The sequence below is a fragment of the Epinephelus lanceolatus genome, chromosome 13 (genome assembly GCF_041903045.1).
Source record: "Epinephelus lanceolatus isolate andai-2023 chromosome 13, ASM4190304v1, whole genome shotgun sequence".
Taxonomy (NCBI): domain Eukaryota; kingdom Metazoa; phylum Chordata; class Actinopteri; order Perciformes; family Serranidae; genus Epinephelus; species Epinephelus lanceolatus.
In genome coordinates this window covers 17383568-17399562 of record NC_135746.1, presented here as the reverse complement: position 1 = coordinate 17399562, position 15995 = coordinate 17383568, and the positions used below count along the sequence as shown (strand labels likewise).

The 15995-nt window shown below is 43.4% G+C and overlaps 1 protein-coding gene across 1 annotated transcript in view; it reads left to right on the top strand.

Moving 5' to 3' along the window:
• Positions 1 to 15995, top strand: part of mettl24 (methyltransferase like 24) — a 74061-nt gene that overhangs the window by 28566 nt on the left and 29500 nt on the right. Inside the window, exon 2 of the mRNA XM_033648175.2 lies at positions 9567 to 9665. Within this exon, the coding sequence (XP_033504066.1) occupies positions 9567 to 9665 (99 nt within the window). The remainder of the gene's footprint in view (positions 1 to 9566; positions 9666 to 15995) is intronic.

Sequence of the window (15995 nt, the reverse complement as noted above, 5' to 3'; positions counted from 1 at the left end):
ACTGTGCAGGAATTGTCTATTACGGTTTGTAAACAGTATCACCAGTGAAAGTGGAAGCCAACCCCAGAGTCACTCTTGGTATAATTAGGTTCTTCCTGTAAATGTTGTAGCTTTCTCTTGGATGCATGCTGCTTATAGTCTGGCACTTGGCCACTTTCTTTCTATGAAGTCCTGACTTCACCTGCGTGCTGTGCCCAGAAATGTCCTGAACACAGGAAGTAAGAACAAAATAAGAAAATACAGGCAGAGGGCAGCGTCTCTGCAGATAAATACACAGCCACACACTTCTAGTGGGTCATAAGTGACGATACAGGCTTGAGAGGTTACTTTTGTATGAGTCTGTAGCGAGTACACACACATTATCCTCACAAGATTTGGCCTTTCCTAGTTCCAAAAGTCATTATACCAACATAATCAATAATTTCCATTGTCCACCCTTCAATTCATGTCAAGGCAGCTACCTGAAATGCTCCTGCTGAGGGTGTTGTTATATCTAATGTCCTGGAATTAAGGTCTAAAGAGCTGAGCCTCGACAGTTGTGAGTGATGTTCTGTGTGTTTGTTATTAACACTGCTTACCTCTGCTGTCCCTGAGGCGCTGATGACTTGTTGATGCTTGACTGAACACGAGGCTTAACACTGATCTCATCACCGCTAAGTGATGATTCAGCAGTTAGTAAGAGCTTATAGACATGTGTATGGTATAATGTGCACACACACACATTATCTTTATTTTGGATTCCAGTTTTAGGGCAGTAAAAAAAAGTGTTAGATAAAGATTGGATTTATTTTTCACCAAAAAACTACATGAGGAGAAAAGTAATCACATCCTGCGAGGAAGACTTGGATTGAAAACCTGAAATGTATGAGTCAGTCTGCTTGTTTCCAGTTAAGTCTTTAAAAGTAGAAACCTTGGATGCACACCTCATCTCTTGGCAAAACATGCAAATACTTCCATTCCTTCTCTGCCATAAATCTCAGAAAGTACATGCATGCTTTCGAACCTCCTTCTGTCCTTTCCTTCTCCACTCTTTCCCTCTCTGTTCCTATTCTACCCCACCTTAAACACTGCAACATCCCAGTGAGTCCATTGTCACAGATATCTGCCCTCTGATCAGCAGTCCTGTCCCAACCTGTGCCAGCCTGATGTATGGGGCCTGATAGCTGAGCTTTGCAGGGAGGACTCAGTGAGGAGATGAAAAGGGCAGCTCGGAGACAGAGAGCTCTGGGAGCTCTCCGAGTCCCCGAGATGCAGAAAGGTAGATGTTATTTGTCTACGTGTAAATAACAGACTCCCAGACAGACATGCAGTCTCTCTGTCCCTGTAAAACTCTCATGGCCTTTGGAGCTATGTTGATTGGAAATGGTATTTCTGCTCCTTTTTGTCAGGGATTGTTTGTCAGATTGTGGCCTTTGCAGGAAAGTTTTTCTGCTATGAGATCTGAATTTCAGATTTTATGGAGGGATTGGACAGCAAAGTCTCCCTGTGGAGGCTCAGCAAAGGTAAAAAATCAGAAGAAAGTTTTTTCCTGTAGCACATCGGTGATGATGGCATGTAAGTACTTATAGATAAATGTATCTAATTAAGCTCTGTTGTGTGGCAAAGGTTCACTAGGATGCCAGATTCCTAGGCTGACAATACTGTCCTCAGAGGCTGTAGCAGTCTAAGTTTTGCTAGTGCAGTGAAGATACTGGCATCATATGAAACTAAAAGACCTAAAGAATCCATTGGTACAACCATGTCATACTATCTCAACACAATCTCACTCCGATTTCGTCACATATTGATGTTTGGTCATGGACCTTCCATGTCCAGATACTACGTGAAAGGTATCCTGGGTGCGTTAATTGTTGACGTTCTGGGTCGCTGTGTTATGTCCATTAACGTGCATCGTCTTTTCTCAAAATACGCCTCAGTATAGCAGGAAATTGACTGTTTACATACAGTCTCTTTCAAACAAAAGACACTATGTCAGTACAACAGTGCGGACACTGCTCTCCTGCATGAAAGATTTGTTGGACCTATACACCACCTCAGACTTTCCTCGCCTTAAGTTTCGTTCTAGTCCCTCCACGTTTCCCCATGACGCTGCTGAGCGCTGTTAACCTGTAACAGCGACTGGCTGTGTATCATGCCGACGTTAAAGGATGGCTTTTCTTTTTTCTTTCTTATATTTTTTGGGGGCTTTTTAACTTTTAATGTATAGGACAGACAAGCGTGAAGGGGGGAGAGAGAGAGAGAGGGAGTGACATGCAGCAAAGGGCCACGGGCTGGAGTCGAACCCAGGCTGCTGCAGCAACAACCTTGTACATGGGGCGCCTGCTCTACCACTAAGCCACCAGCGCCCCAAAGGATGGCTTTTGTCGTCAGTGTCTGACACCACAAGTCACTCTCCAAGCGCTGCAGTTTGACGACTTCAGAGTGAGACCAGGTTGGACCAAGCTTTGTTGTGTGGCGAAAGGCTCACTAGGACCCCAGAGTCCTCTGCAGTCAATACTGTCTTCAGAGGCTGTAGCAAAATGAGCATTGAAGCTAGTGCAGTGAAGATACTGGCATCATATGAAGTTTAAAGACCTAAAGAATCCATTGGTACCAACCATGTCATGCTCTCTTGGGTACAGGGGTTAAATAACGCTCTAAAGTTAGGGTAATTTTGTGAGGGGAAAAACAGACAGGAATTTTCATACCATCTGAGTACTTCAAGGCTGAAATACCACCTAAACGCAAAGCATTTAGCCACGAACCTGGAGGTGCAAGCTAACACAGCCTCTAATGCTAACGCTAGCAGCCAGCCTCGTCAAGCCACACCTGACCAGGCGTTCAGACACAAACTGAGTAAGTCTACCTGTGACCGACTAACTAACTCCCTTACAAAATGGATTGCAATTGACTGCAGACCAGTTTCAGTGGTAGAGGACAGGGGGACAACTGTGTCCAAAATCCAGCAGCTTTACTGCGACACATCTGCCATAATTCCTTTGAACTTAATTTTTTTTAATACTTCAACAGCAAAAATTAACATATGCGATTAATTTAGATTAATTAATCACAGAGCATGTAATTAATTAGAATCATCAAGTCTTAATGTGATATGTTGGAGGGATTTCTGGCCTTTTTAATCAGTTCTGGAGTGGTAAAAAAATGCTTAAATTTAGCACCAAATCTGTGTAACAAATAGTATCAGTTCAGAAATTTGTGCAAAAACTTTTGAGATACAACTCAGCATGGGAATGGCCATCATATACTTCCTTCATAATGTTCAAAGCCCTTCAACACTTTACACCAAGGGGTGTCAAACTCATTTTAGTTCATGGGCCACGTACAGCCCAATTTGATTTCAAATGGGCCAGACCAATAAACCCATTGCATAATCATCTATAACAACCCCTTGAAGTTTCCCCCTTTTTAGTGTAAAGAATTACATTCTGAAAATGTTCATCCATTTACCACACAAGTGATGAACAGCCCACAATATCCTGAAAAAAATATGTGCAAATTCAACAGTATGTGTCTATTTTCCACATTGAGTTCTCACTCATGTCATTACATGTGCATTTTTTTATATGTTTCCACTCCCACTAAAGTGGAAGCTATTGAGGAAGCAGGTTAAATCATCCCTATAAAAAACATTTACAGTCTGAAGTTTTGTCAGTGCCTCAGCAACAGGCTCCACCCATATTGTTTCAAGACATAAGTCTGATACAGACTTTTTTGTACTGAAGCTGCTGGTCTACAATATTTTGCACAAGCAGTTCAACCACAGTAAGTATTCAGTGTTTTTTCAGAGCACTGTGTTCTGGGTCAGGGTCCAGGGTCAAAAATCCTCTGAGGCAGCATTTTACATGAAGTATGTACTAAATACTAACTTGCCTCTGAATCCTGGCACCTCTTAGCCTTCACAAGTGAATTAATATTAGGTGTGCACAGTCATCTAGTGGGCTGGATTGGAGCCTTTGGCAGGCCGGTTTTGGCCCTGGGGCCGTATGTTTGCTACCCCTGCTTTAAACTTTAAAAGTTTGAATAGCAGCCGAACGAACACACAATATTTATTACATACTTATGATGAGAAAAACTTGGCACACTGTGGATTTCAAATGATGTACACAACTTCTATGCAGCACATACTGGTGACCTGTTTTGTCCCACTAAAGATCCCCTGCCCCCCAACAAAAAATGGCTAATGGTGGGGAGGGAGGGAGTTGAAGAGGTTAAGTTAGGATGTTTTGCCCAAACGTACGTCTGTGGCCTGTTTATGCGACGGGCAAATCAGGAAAATCAATCTGCAGAAAACAATAGCTATAGATTGAAACCCACTGGTACACATCCATCACCCTATTTGTCCTGCAGGGTAATTACGTTGATCATGCATCACGGGTGCAATTATTTTAAACTGAGACACTGAGGAGAGACAGAGTGGCTGACAGACAGAGAGAAACAATGAGGAGGAAGAAATGAGACTCAGCGTTAAGAGGAGAAAAGAGAGGAAGGGAAACAGAGGGATGACATGATGGAGCGAGAGGACGGGAAGGATTGAGGCACGGCGAGCATTCGGATGTTTTGACACGCCGCAAATCGATTAAAGGCTGAATGCCAAACAGTGAATAGTGTTGCGTGGATCCGGCTCTGCAGACGTTAAAGGGACAGCTGATTCTCTGTCTTTGGCAGGTCCAGGATCAGCATCACTGGAGGAGGAAATGACACACATGGTGCTGCCATAGATAATGTATTAGCAGAGAGCGCTGTGAGTGTGTGTGCGTGTCAATGTTAAGTTAGTGCATATGAATGAGTTTGAGTGTGTGTATACGTGTGCATTGAGGAGGAAAAGACAGCCCTATCATAGAAAATGCATTAGTAGATAATCTATGCATGGTTTCAGATCTATCTGTGTTGAAGGTGCGTGTGTGTAAGTGTCTGTGTGTGTGTGCATGCATTAAAAGTGTGTTCACACTACAAGTGACAACAAGTCGCCATTAAAGTGTTGCTCAAGCACTGTTTCATGTAGTTAGCCTACATCATCATGGGCTGGTGTGTCTCTGATACTTTCAACAAAGCAGTTTGACTCAACGTCATCTAAAGTTTATATTTGGTCAAAAAAAAATCTCTGCTTTTGAAGAATGTCTGAGCTCAATTTTGACATCACATTTCGCCGCCTGATTGCATCCCTGCGTGCACTGCAATACTTAGAAGGCTAGCATAACAACACACTCTCACCCCAACCTCGTCACATATCGACGTTTGGTCATGGACTTTCCACGTCTAGATGCGACGTGAAAGGTTCTTCTTACAACTAACGCTCCTAATTAGGTTTAGGAAAAAAGAGTTTGGCTTTATAATCTTGAGAGACGCGGACATCGCTCTCCCGGGTGAAGGTTGGTCTTTGATTGACCCATCCACCACCCCTCCTACCCATCCTACTCCAAGTTTTGTGGCCTAACTTCCGTTCTCATCCCAATACATTTCCCCCCGACGCTGCCGAATGCCATTAAACTATAATGGTGGCCGGTCGCATAGCATGCCAGTGTTCATGGACGGCTTTTTTCCTCAGTGTCTGATGCTGCAAGTCACTGCCCAAGTGCCAGATTTCGACAACTTCGGAATGAGACCAGGTTGAGCATAATGTCAGCTAATTTAGCTAAGTAAAGGTGCATGTCCCAAGGATCCGACATTTCCACGCTCACTGTCTGTGTAAGCAGCTAGCAATGCATTCTGGTAGTGCAGCCTTGCATTTCAAGAGACAGGGTGTCCGCTCCTTATTTGCATACAGCTGACTCTAGGTTGCTTTTGAAATATTTTGAGTTTTACCAATATGCAAAATACAAGTACAAGAAGAAAATAGGAAAAAACAGTAACACAAGTGCCCCCACATACACACACACAAAAAGGCCAGATAATATTAAGTATATGACAAAGATGGTAGTAAATTGTACATGCATACCAAAAAGAGCTGAGTAGGAAATATCCACTGCTACTGCAACAGAAAGTCCAGCAGGATATACAGGAGCCAGAGGAAAGCAAGGACAGTCCCCTAGAGGGACCGACGATAAATGAAGAGAGACACACAGAGTCCATTAGTTGTAGATAGTCGGAGCAATCTAGGCTACCTTATGCAAATCAAGGGCGTGAAGCGTGACCTGCTGCCTCTGGAGCTCCTGAAAAACTTTTAAACTAACTGTTGTCGATCTGAACTGAAGACAGATTAAGCAACTGAATGGTTTTTTCTCACCTCAAAATGTGTCCAGAAAGACATTTAGGTGAATTGTTTTCATAGTATGAGAGAAAGTTTCCTGATGAACCACCATGTTGGTCTGGTTTGAAATCCACAGGCCTGGTGGCACACCCATCAAGCTTACATAGCTGGGAAGCTGCGCAACCCCTCATCTCGATCCCTGTTGACTAATGCAATACCACAGCTAGAAAGAAAAACACGACTTGTTGACTTTTCACCACTGTGGTTCATGGCCAGGGTTTTCTGCCAGAAAATGGTGGATTCGCCCCTCTGGTTTGGGAGAGAGTTACTGCCTTAAGCGAAGGAGTTAATATCTCGGAGTCTTGTTCAAGAGTGAGGGTAGAATGGAGTGCAAGATGGATCGGTGGTTTGGCGCTGCATCTGCAGTGATGCAGAAGACAAAGCTTTTAATATACTGGTCCATCTACGTCCCAGCCCTCACCTATGGTCATGAGCTCTGGGTAGTGACCGAAAGAATGAGATCAGGGATACAAGCACCCGAAATGAGTTTCCTCAGAAGGGTGGCTGGGCTCAGCCTTAGAGATAGGGTAAGGAGCTCGGACATCCGGAAGGAGCTCGGAGTAGAGCGGCTGCTCCTTCACGTCGAAAGGTGTCAGTTGAGGTGGTTCGGGTATCTGATCAGGACGCCTCCAGGGCGCCTCCCGTTAGAGGTGTTCCAGGCACATCCCACTGGTAGGAGGCCCCAGGGCAGACCCAGAACATGCTGGAGGAATTACATATCTTATCTGGCCTGGGAACACCTTGGGGTCCCCCAGGAGGAGCTGGCGAGGGACGTCTGGGGTGCTTTGCTTGGCCTGCTGCCCCCACGAACCGGCCCCAGATAACTGGATGAAAATGGATGGATGGTAGATTGACTACACAAAGTTAGGGTAAGGAGGTGTTGGCGTGGTTGCGTGGTAACAATTCAAAGGTGCAAAAAGTTTTGTTTTTTTTTTACTGGTGGCATTCAATTATTATAAAAAAAGGCGGTAGTACGGTACGCCTCTGTGTGATTGGGGCCTTCGATCGGTCAAAGTTAAACCAGAAAATGTTATGGATGTTAACAACATACAGTTTGGGTAATGATTCTGCTGTTTAATTGCTATCTTTTTATCTCAGATTATGAATACAATGTTGTTAGGACAGATAGAAAAAACCCTCACCTATGGTCATGAGCTCTGGGTAGTGACTGAAAGAATGAGATCAGGGATACAAGCACCCGAAATGAGTTTCCTCAGAAGGGTGGCTGGGCTCAGCCTTAGAGATAGGATAAGGAGGGTAAGGAGCTCGGACATCTGGAGGGAGCTCGGAGTAGAGCCGCTGCTCCTTTGTGTCGAAAGAGGCCAGTTGACGTGGTTCGGCCATCTGATCAGGATGCTGGGCGCCTCCCATTAGAGGTGTTTGGGCACGTCCCACTGGTAGGAGGCCCCAGGGCAGACTCAGAACACGCTGGAGGGATTATGTATCTCGTCTGGCCTGGGAACACCTTGGGGTCCCCCAGGAGGAGCTGGAAAGTGTTGCTCATGAGAGGAACTTCCGAAGTACATTGCTTAGCCTGCTGTCCACACGACGCAGCCTTGGATAAGCAGCTGAAAATGGATGGATGGACGGGCATTTACCACATCATTTGAGCACTGAAAAAAGTTGAGGCCAGCCCTGGGGTCAGCTTTAGTTTGAAGCTTCATGTCATCGGCTTACACTGAAAATGACTCATAGCCTGTTGCTGTGGGGCTCGTAGTGTGAACACACATGGATGGATTACTGCATGGGCCCACCAGGCACAGGCCTTGGGGCCCAAAGTCTCAGGGGCACCCCAGGCCTTCATCTGTAAAATGTCACTCAACTTTCCAACCAGAAAGAGACTCAAAATTGCCATAAAGACTCATAAAAAAGACAATTAAGAGATGCAAAAGAACTATAAAAAAGATGCATAACAACAGAAGAAAGACACTAAACAACAAGAAAAGATGCAGAACCATCAAAAAGTCTGTGTGTCTTGCTCCTGTGTAGGAGAGGTTGTTGGGGTCTTTTGCATAGCTGTGCCCAGGGGCCCACAGTCTCATAGTACACCCATGTGAACAACATTATAAGTCCACATCTCTGTGTATATGTGTCGTTTTGGCAGCATGTTTTCTCAGTTGTCATGCTGATAAAGGTTTAGGTGAATTGAATTATACAATATATAAGTATGTTGTGTGTGACTGAATGTAGACTGTCAACTGGCTTGTTACACAAAGGAAAACTTGAGAGTTGACCTTCACACAAACTCAATTATTACATCACACAAAGCCACTTTTGTTCAAATGAACAGTGTGATTGTAAAGTGTTGGAGCTGCGACGCCCATTGTGATGAGCCTGCAAGCACAAAGTCAGACTGGAGGGCATAACTGTGAGTAAGGAGAACAAGAAAAGGAGGCATGGAAACATGGGCGTGAATTCCAACACAAGATTATTTTCCTAAACAGACCTGATGTCATCGCAGTGCCCTTTACAGATTGTTCAGCAGATGTGCCCACAGCATCGAGCAAACCCGAACATGATCTTGTTCGCTAAGCCAAAAATTATCTGTGCATAACCGTGGAAAATCTGAAAATAAACTGCAGTGCCCGTAAAGCACTGATGAAGGCAGGAGCATCCCGGGCAGGGAAGCACTCTGTCGTGAAATCACCCAGGATAATTTATACCGGGGCTGCTAATGAACATTTGGCCATGGTATTTGACCCAAGAAATGATTGTGCAACCTGCGAGTGCATCATCGCAGCTCTGATCCTCTCCTTTCTTCTCCCTCTTGTTCGCTCTGCATCTGACTGCCTCTGCTCTAATCATAAACAGACACATTCCTGTAGAAATGAAGCAGGCTGTAAAGCTGAGCTCTGCCAGGTTTCAGGAATGTAATCACACAGCAGCACTGAGCTGCTGCAGCCAACTGATGGTGATGGTGAAGTCTGAGGTCTTATTTTTCCACTGTGAATCACAGCTGGACTTTCGACAGCTTTTTTTTTTTTTATCTGTACCTCGCAGCACAGATTGCATGAGAATAAATAGCAGCCCCCGTTTGACTAAAATAACAATGGAAATGAACTTTAGCAGTTTATTTGTCACTAACACACAGGTGGGAAAAAAAAAAATCCTCGGCTGAGCACACTGTGACCCAGTTCCATCAGCAGCTACACACAAGTGGGTTATAATACCTGAAGAATAAAGCTCCCTTTGTTGTTGTCCTTGCACTAGATTTCTTTTGAGTGGCCTACTTTGATGTTGGTTTATTGTCAATTTCATGTTCTTTTTATGTTAATAATTGTGTGTGTGTGTGTGTGTGTGTGTGTGCGCTCCACTACAGACTCCTCGGTGGCATATAGACTTAGAGCCCTGGGCCAGTGTGAGTCATTCTCTGGAGGATGAAGCTAAAAGGTTCCTCGACTACATCACAACACCACAAGTGAGTCATCATTGTTTTAATTCTTACTGGTATTTAAAATAGCTTCCTGTGGTATATAACCACCTCCTCTCTTTCATTTCATGTATTTGTAAGGCGCCATGTTCGGGATTAAAAATAAATATTGTCACTTGCAGGAAGTGCATTTCCTACTAATGCTGACCTCCCAAATGTAGCACAGCGAATGAGACCAGCACAATCTGATATGGAAGATTTGCAGAGCAGATATTAGGATGCAGCAGTGTAATGGAAGTGTGGAAGAGAAAACAGGATTGTTGGTCTCTTGGCACAATTTATTCTGCTGATTTTATGTCAAGACAATCTGAACACAACAGGGTACAAGAAGTATTGTTTTTAGCCAAGAGCTGTAAATTCAGTTAAAGGGTAACAGTAATTTTAGCATGTATAGAGCCAGCGTGTTTTCACATCTAACTAGGTGAGTTAAGGGTTTATATCAACCAAACCAGAGATGGAGATTGCTGGAACAATGAGGAGGCGAACCAAAGTAGTTTTTGTGAGTCTTGATTTTGTTTTGTCAACTTAAGCCTCGTTCAGACTAGGGATGCACATGATTAGCCGTCTAAATGATTAAATGTCCACCCCAGAATTATTAGTCGGTTAAACCAAATTGTGTTTTATTTATGTACAAGGGCGCTTAACTGTCATGCAGCAGCCTGCCATTAGTGGGAGCTACAGAGCCGTCAGACAGCAGTCCCCCCCGCTCGAGTAGACTGGAGTGTTAAAACAACACGGTGGGAAATAAGACCGATGTCCTCTCGCAAATCCAGCGCGGTTTGGCATTACTCTAGAAAATAAATACAGCAGCATTTTTTTTTTTTTTTGAGATGTTATATTATTTGTTAACTTTAAGTGAGTTATGGTCAGATAATGTGCATGGTTTACATTCATACTGCACAGAGCTAAATGCCTCTCATTTCAGCTGAAATTTAAATAATTTAGATGTCGTTTTATTGACTTTAAAGTGAATTGCTATCATTATTGTCAGATAATCTGCAACGTTCAACGTGCCCCACATTTCAGAGGCAGTTTATTTATTTTAGATGTTATTTTAGTGATTAACTTTTTTTTTTCTTTTTTTTTTTTTTAAAAAGAGATTTTTTTCGGGCATTTTTAAGCCTTTAATCGATAGGACATATGAGCGTGAAGGGGGGAGAGAGAGAGGGAGTGACATGCAGCAAAGGGCCACAGGCCGGAGTCGAACCCGGGCCGCCGCAGCAACAGCCCTGCACATGGGGCGCCCACCCCACCACTAAGCCACCGATGCCCCAGTGATTAACTTTTGACTGAGTTGCCATCATGTTCACATTCATAACGCATGGCTCAAAGTGTCTCGTACTTCAGCGGCATTTAAAATCCGACATGGTTGTTGAAGATTATGATTGAAGGCCTCAAAGGGCTCTTAATGCACACAATATTTTTGGGGACAATGTTTCAAATACTTAACAATAAATTGTGCTAAATTTTGACTGTTTTCTGAGTGTTTTCCCTTTTTTAGTCTAGTTGACTAGTCTTAATTAAAATTTTCATTTAGTCGACAAGTGAAGTTGTCACCAGGAACATCCCTAGTTCAGACCAAAGATTTGCAATGAGATGAGTTGAAACAGGCAACTACCTGCAATGCTCCATTCTAAGAACCTGTTGGTTCACATGAATGTGTCATCTCTATGTAACTACTCTCTGTGCCTCCGTTCTGATTTCCAGCTTTTTACAACATCTCCTTCCGCTCCTATGCTGACGACACACAGCTGTATCTCTCTCTCAAGGCTAACCACAAGTCCAGTGTTGCCAGTATCATAAACTGCCTCAAGGACATAAAGTATTGGATGACACAGAACTTCCTTCAGCTGAATTAGGGCAAATCAGAAGTTGCCCTCTTTGTCCCCCCTGATTCCATCAAAGGGATTTCTGACCAGCTTGACATCCTTTTCCACTATGTTAAACCCCATGTCAAATATCTTGGTGTGATATCTGACTCCAAACAAATAAATGCATTAGTAAAAGCCAGCTTCTTCCATCTCCACACCATTTCCAAAATCAAGCCATTTCTCACCCTCACAGGCCTGCAGATAGTCACCTACGCTCTCATCTCTTTCCATTTAGACCACCGGAACTCTCTGTACACCAGTATTAGTCAGTCCTCTCTATCCCGCCTCCAACTGGTTCAGAACGCCACTGCCAGGCTCCTCACAGGAACCCAGAGGAGAGAACATATCGCACCTGTTTTGGCCTCTCTCCACTGGCTGCCTGGGTTTGGAGATTGCAATTTCAGGGCTGTTTTTGGTTAAACAAAAAGTATCGAACTCTTCAAGAAAAAAAAAGTCTTTCTTTTTCTACAGTCAGGTCCATAAATATTTGGACATTGACACAATTTTCAGCATTCCAGCTCTGTACAACACCACAATGGATTTGAAATGAAACAATCAAGATCTGCTTTAAGTGCAGACTCTGAGCTTTAATTTGAGGGTATTTATACCCAAATCAGGTGAAGGGTGTAGGAATTACAACACATTTTATATGTGCCTTCCACCTTTTTAAGGGACCAAAAGTAATTGGACAATTGGCTACTCAGCTGTTCCATGGCCAGGTGTGTGTTATTCCCTCGTTATTTCACTTACAAGGAGCAGATAAAAGGCCTAGAGTTCATTTCAAGTGTGGTATATTCATTTGGAATCTGGTGAGGTCATCTCTCAATATGAAGTCCAAAGAGCTGTCACTATCAGTGAAGCAAGCCATCATTAGGCTGAAAAATCAAAACAAACCCACCAGAGAGATAGCAAAAACATTAGGTGTGGCCAAATCAACTGTTTCTTAAAAAGAGAGAACGCACTGGTGAGCTCAGCATGGAAAACAAGTGTGGTGGATGACAGACAAATCCTTTCCCTCGTCAAGAAAAACCCCTTCACAACAGTTGGCCAGATCAAGAAAACTCTCCAGGAGGTGGGTGTATCTGTGTCCAAGTCAACAATTAAGAGACGACTTCACCAGAGGAAATACAGAGGTTTCACCACAAGGTGTAAACCATTGGTGAGCCTCAAAAACAGGAAGGCCAGATTAAGGTTTGCCAAGAAACATCTAAAAGAGCCTGTACAGTTCTGGAACAACATCTTATGGACAGATGAGACAAAGATCAACTTGTACCAGAATGATGGAAAGAGAAAAGTATGGAGAAGGGAAGGAACTGCTCATGATCCAAAGCATACCACCTCATCAGTGAAGCATGGTGGTGGTAGTGTAATGGCGTGGGCATGTATGGCTGCCAGTGGAACTGGATCTCTTATATTTATTGATGATGTGACTGCTGACAAGAGCAGCAGAATGAATTCTGAAGTGTTTCGGGCAATATTATCTGCTCAGATTCAGCCAAATGCTTCAAAACTCATTGGACGGCGCCTCACAATGCAGATGGACAATGACCCGAAGCATACTGTGAAAGCAACCAGAGAGTTTTTAAAGGCAAAGAAGTGGAATGTTCTGCAATGGCCAAGTCATATCATCTGACCTGAATCCGATTGAACATGCATTTCACTTGCTGAAGACAAAACTGAAAGGAAAATGCCCAAAGAACAAGCAGGAACTGAAGACAGCTGCAGCAGAGGCCTGGCAGAGCATCACCAGAGACGAAACCCAGCGTCTGGTGATGTCCATGGGTTCGAGACTTCAGGCTGTCATTGACTGCAAAGGATTTGCAACAAAGTATTAAAAAGTGACAATTTGATTTATGATTATGTTAGTTTGTCCAATTACTTTTGGTCCCTTAAAAAAGTGGAAGGCACATATAAAATGTGTTGTAATTCCTACACCCTTCACCTGATTTGGATGTAAATACCCTCAAATTAAAGCTCAGAGTCTGCACTTAAAGCACATCTTGATTGTTTCATTTCAAATCCATTGTGGTGTTGTACAGAGCTGGAATGCTGAAAATTGTGTCAATGTCCAAATATTTATGGACCTGACTGTATATCGGCCGTAGAGATGTCTGCCTTTTGAATGTCATGGAACTAGATGGCACTCAGCTTGTGGTGCTCAAAGGGCAGAATTCATGAAAAAAGAAAGAAATCAGAAATCATGACCCGGCTACTCAAGATAATCTACAGACCTTGTTGTGAGCAGTTTCATGTAGGAACTATTTTATTTCTACCGAACTACACCTGCCAACCCTATCATGGTGCAGAAGGAAGTGTGCATCTACTCATGGGCGAGAAGCTTATGACAGCGTGATGTTGTGTTCACACTAAACACGATGCAAATTTTCACATTGTGTTACACATGTGAGTTTGAATGCTAGAATATTGTATGTTGATTCACATCATACGCACATGACATCGCTGAATCCATGAATGAGCTTCTGTCAGTACATCTTTGGCGTCATATGTCCCTGGAGTCTCAGTGTTGATTGGCTATCGCGGTGCAAAATTGATCGCTGAAGTTCAGATTTTTCAACTCTTGTGAATAAGCTTTTGAAATGAAATCGTGCTACTCACTGCATTTGCGCTACTTAACTCGCATATTTTGCATCATTCATAACGCATATTGCATGGAATTCGCATCTAATTGTGTCTTTACATTGACTTAATTCACCTGTGCAAATTGTTTTATTCGCACCCAGTGTGAACATTAATGGCATCCCTCTCGCCTGAGCTGTAATGTTAGCTAGCTCAGTGGTGCTAGGTGAGCTAGCAGTAGATGCACGCTTCCTTCTGCGCGGTGATACAGTTGTCTGACATGCCTGTGGAAGTAAAGTTCAGAGAAAATACTTCCCATACTGTGGGCTACCCAGACCACAGGCCTCTCTCTGACTCCTGCCAGCTTTAATTTCTTTAGTTGCTCTTGACTTCTGTAGGCCAAGGACTTCCTGAAGAGACCAAAGCAAAGCAAGAAATAATAACAGAAATAACTCAAGCTTCTCATTGTGAGTAGATGCACGCTTCCTTCTGCGCAGTGATACAGTTAGCAGATGTGGTTCGGTAGAAAGAAAATAGCTCCTGCATGAAACTGCTCACAACAAGGTCTGTGAATTATTTTGAGTAACCAGGTCATGATTTCTGGAAAGAGACATCGATGTTGAGTTTTTTAAATGTATTTTTTTGGGAGCTTTGAGCACCACAAGCTGAGTGCCACCTAGTTCTATTACATTCACGAGAAGGCAGACATCTCTACTGACGATATCTCCAACACTGCAACTCACACAAAACAATTTAAATTGATAACTAGCACTACAGGTAAGAGGGAAAATGTGTATTTTTGATTTGAGGGTGAACCGTCCCTTTTAGAGGAAAGTTTGAAGACAGAAAATCTGAGTCGTTTTTGCGACTGTGGGCCAGGAAGTGCATTATTTTGACAGGTCTTTGTTATGTATATTACAGCGAGCCTGTATTTATCAGCCCATGACTGAGATACACTGGCAGCTCTTTCACATTCAGCTCAGCCAGAAGAGTATTTGCCTTGCTCGACAGCACACACATAATTCATTACTCTATTGATTACCATACAGATGAAACTCGCAGCCCCTCTATTCAGACTTAATCAATGAGATGTTGTGGTTTGTTTGTTGGTGTATGTCAGTATTAAATTACTACAAATCGATTAAGATGTTCAGCATCATAATTTGAGAAATATCGAGGGAGCCTGGAATCCTGTGCCCTTGTCCTTGCTCTCGTCAAGGTAATGTGGTTTCGTTTTCACTGTCCAAAAACACAGAAGGACTTTTTTTTTTTTTTGGATTACATGTGCTGCGGTTTTTATTGTAATGAAATTGGCTTGGGGATAAATCAGCAACTTATCTTTTTCCCTCACACAATATAGCGAGAACACAGAGTGCCCCACTCCAAATGACTAAGCAAACGTTCTATATCTTTCACAAAGCAGACATTCAGCTCATAATGAATTAGCCCCGGGATATGTGTGTGTGTGTGTGTGTGTGTGTACACGTGTGTGCAGCTACTTGTGTGTGTTTGTGTGTGTGAGAGGAAGAGACAAGGACAAGAACAGAGAGACAGAGATTGTATGAGTGTGTGTGTGTGTGTATATGTGTGTGTTTGTACGAAGCTGTTGAAGGGAACTGTCCATCATACACACTGACAAGCGAGGGTGGAGGGAGTTGGAGGGGCATTGCAGCATCCTCAGCTGTAATGCTGACTGACACAGTGCCTGGTGGAGCTGTTACTCGGAGAGATGGCCTGCGACACAACCGTCCAATCAATAGGAGTCAGTGTATCTTGCATGCACGCACCAGCACACACTCAGATAAGGGGAAGTGTTTCCATGAAAGCGTTTTTTAACAGCGTGAGATGTACTGCGGGATAGTTTTTCCTG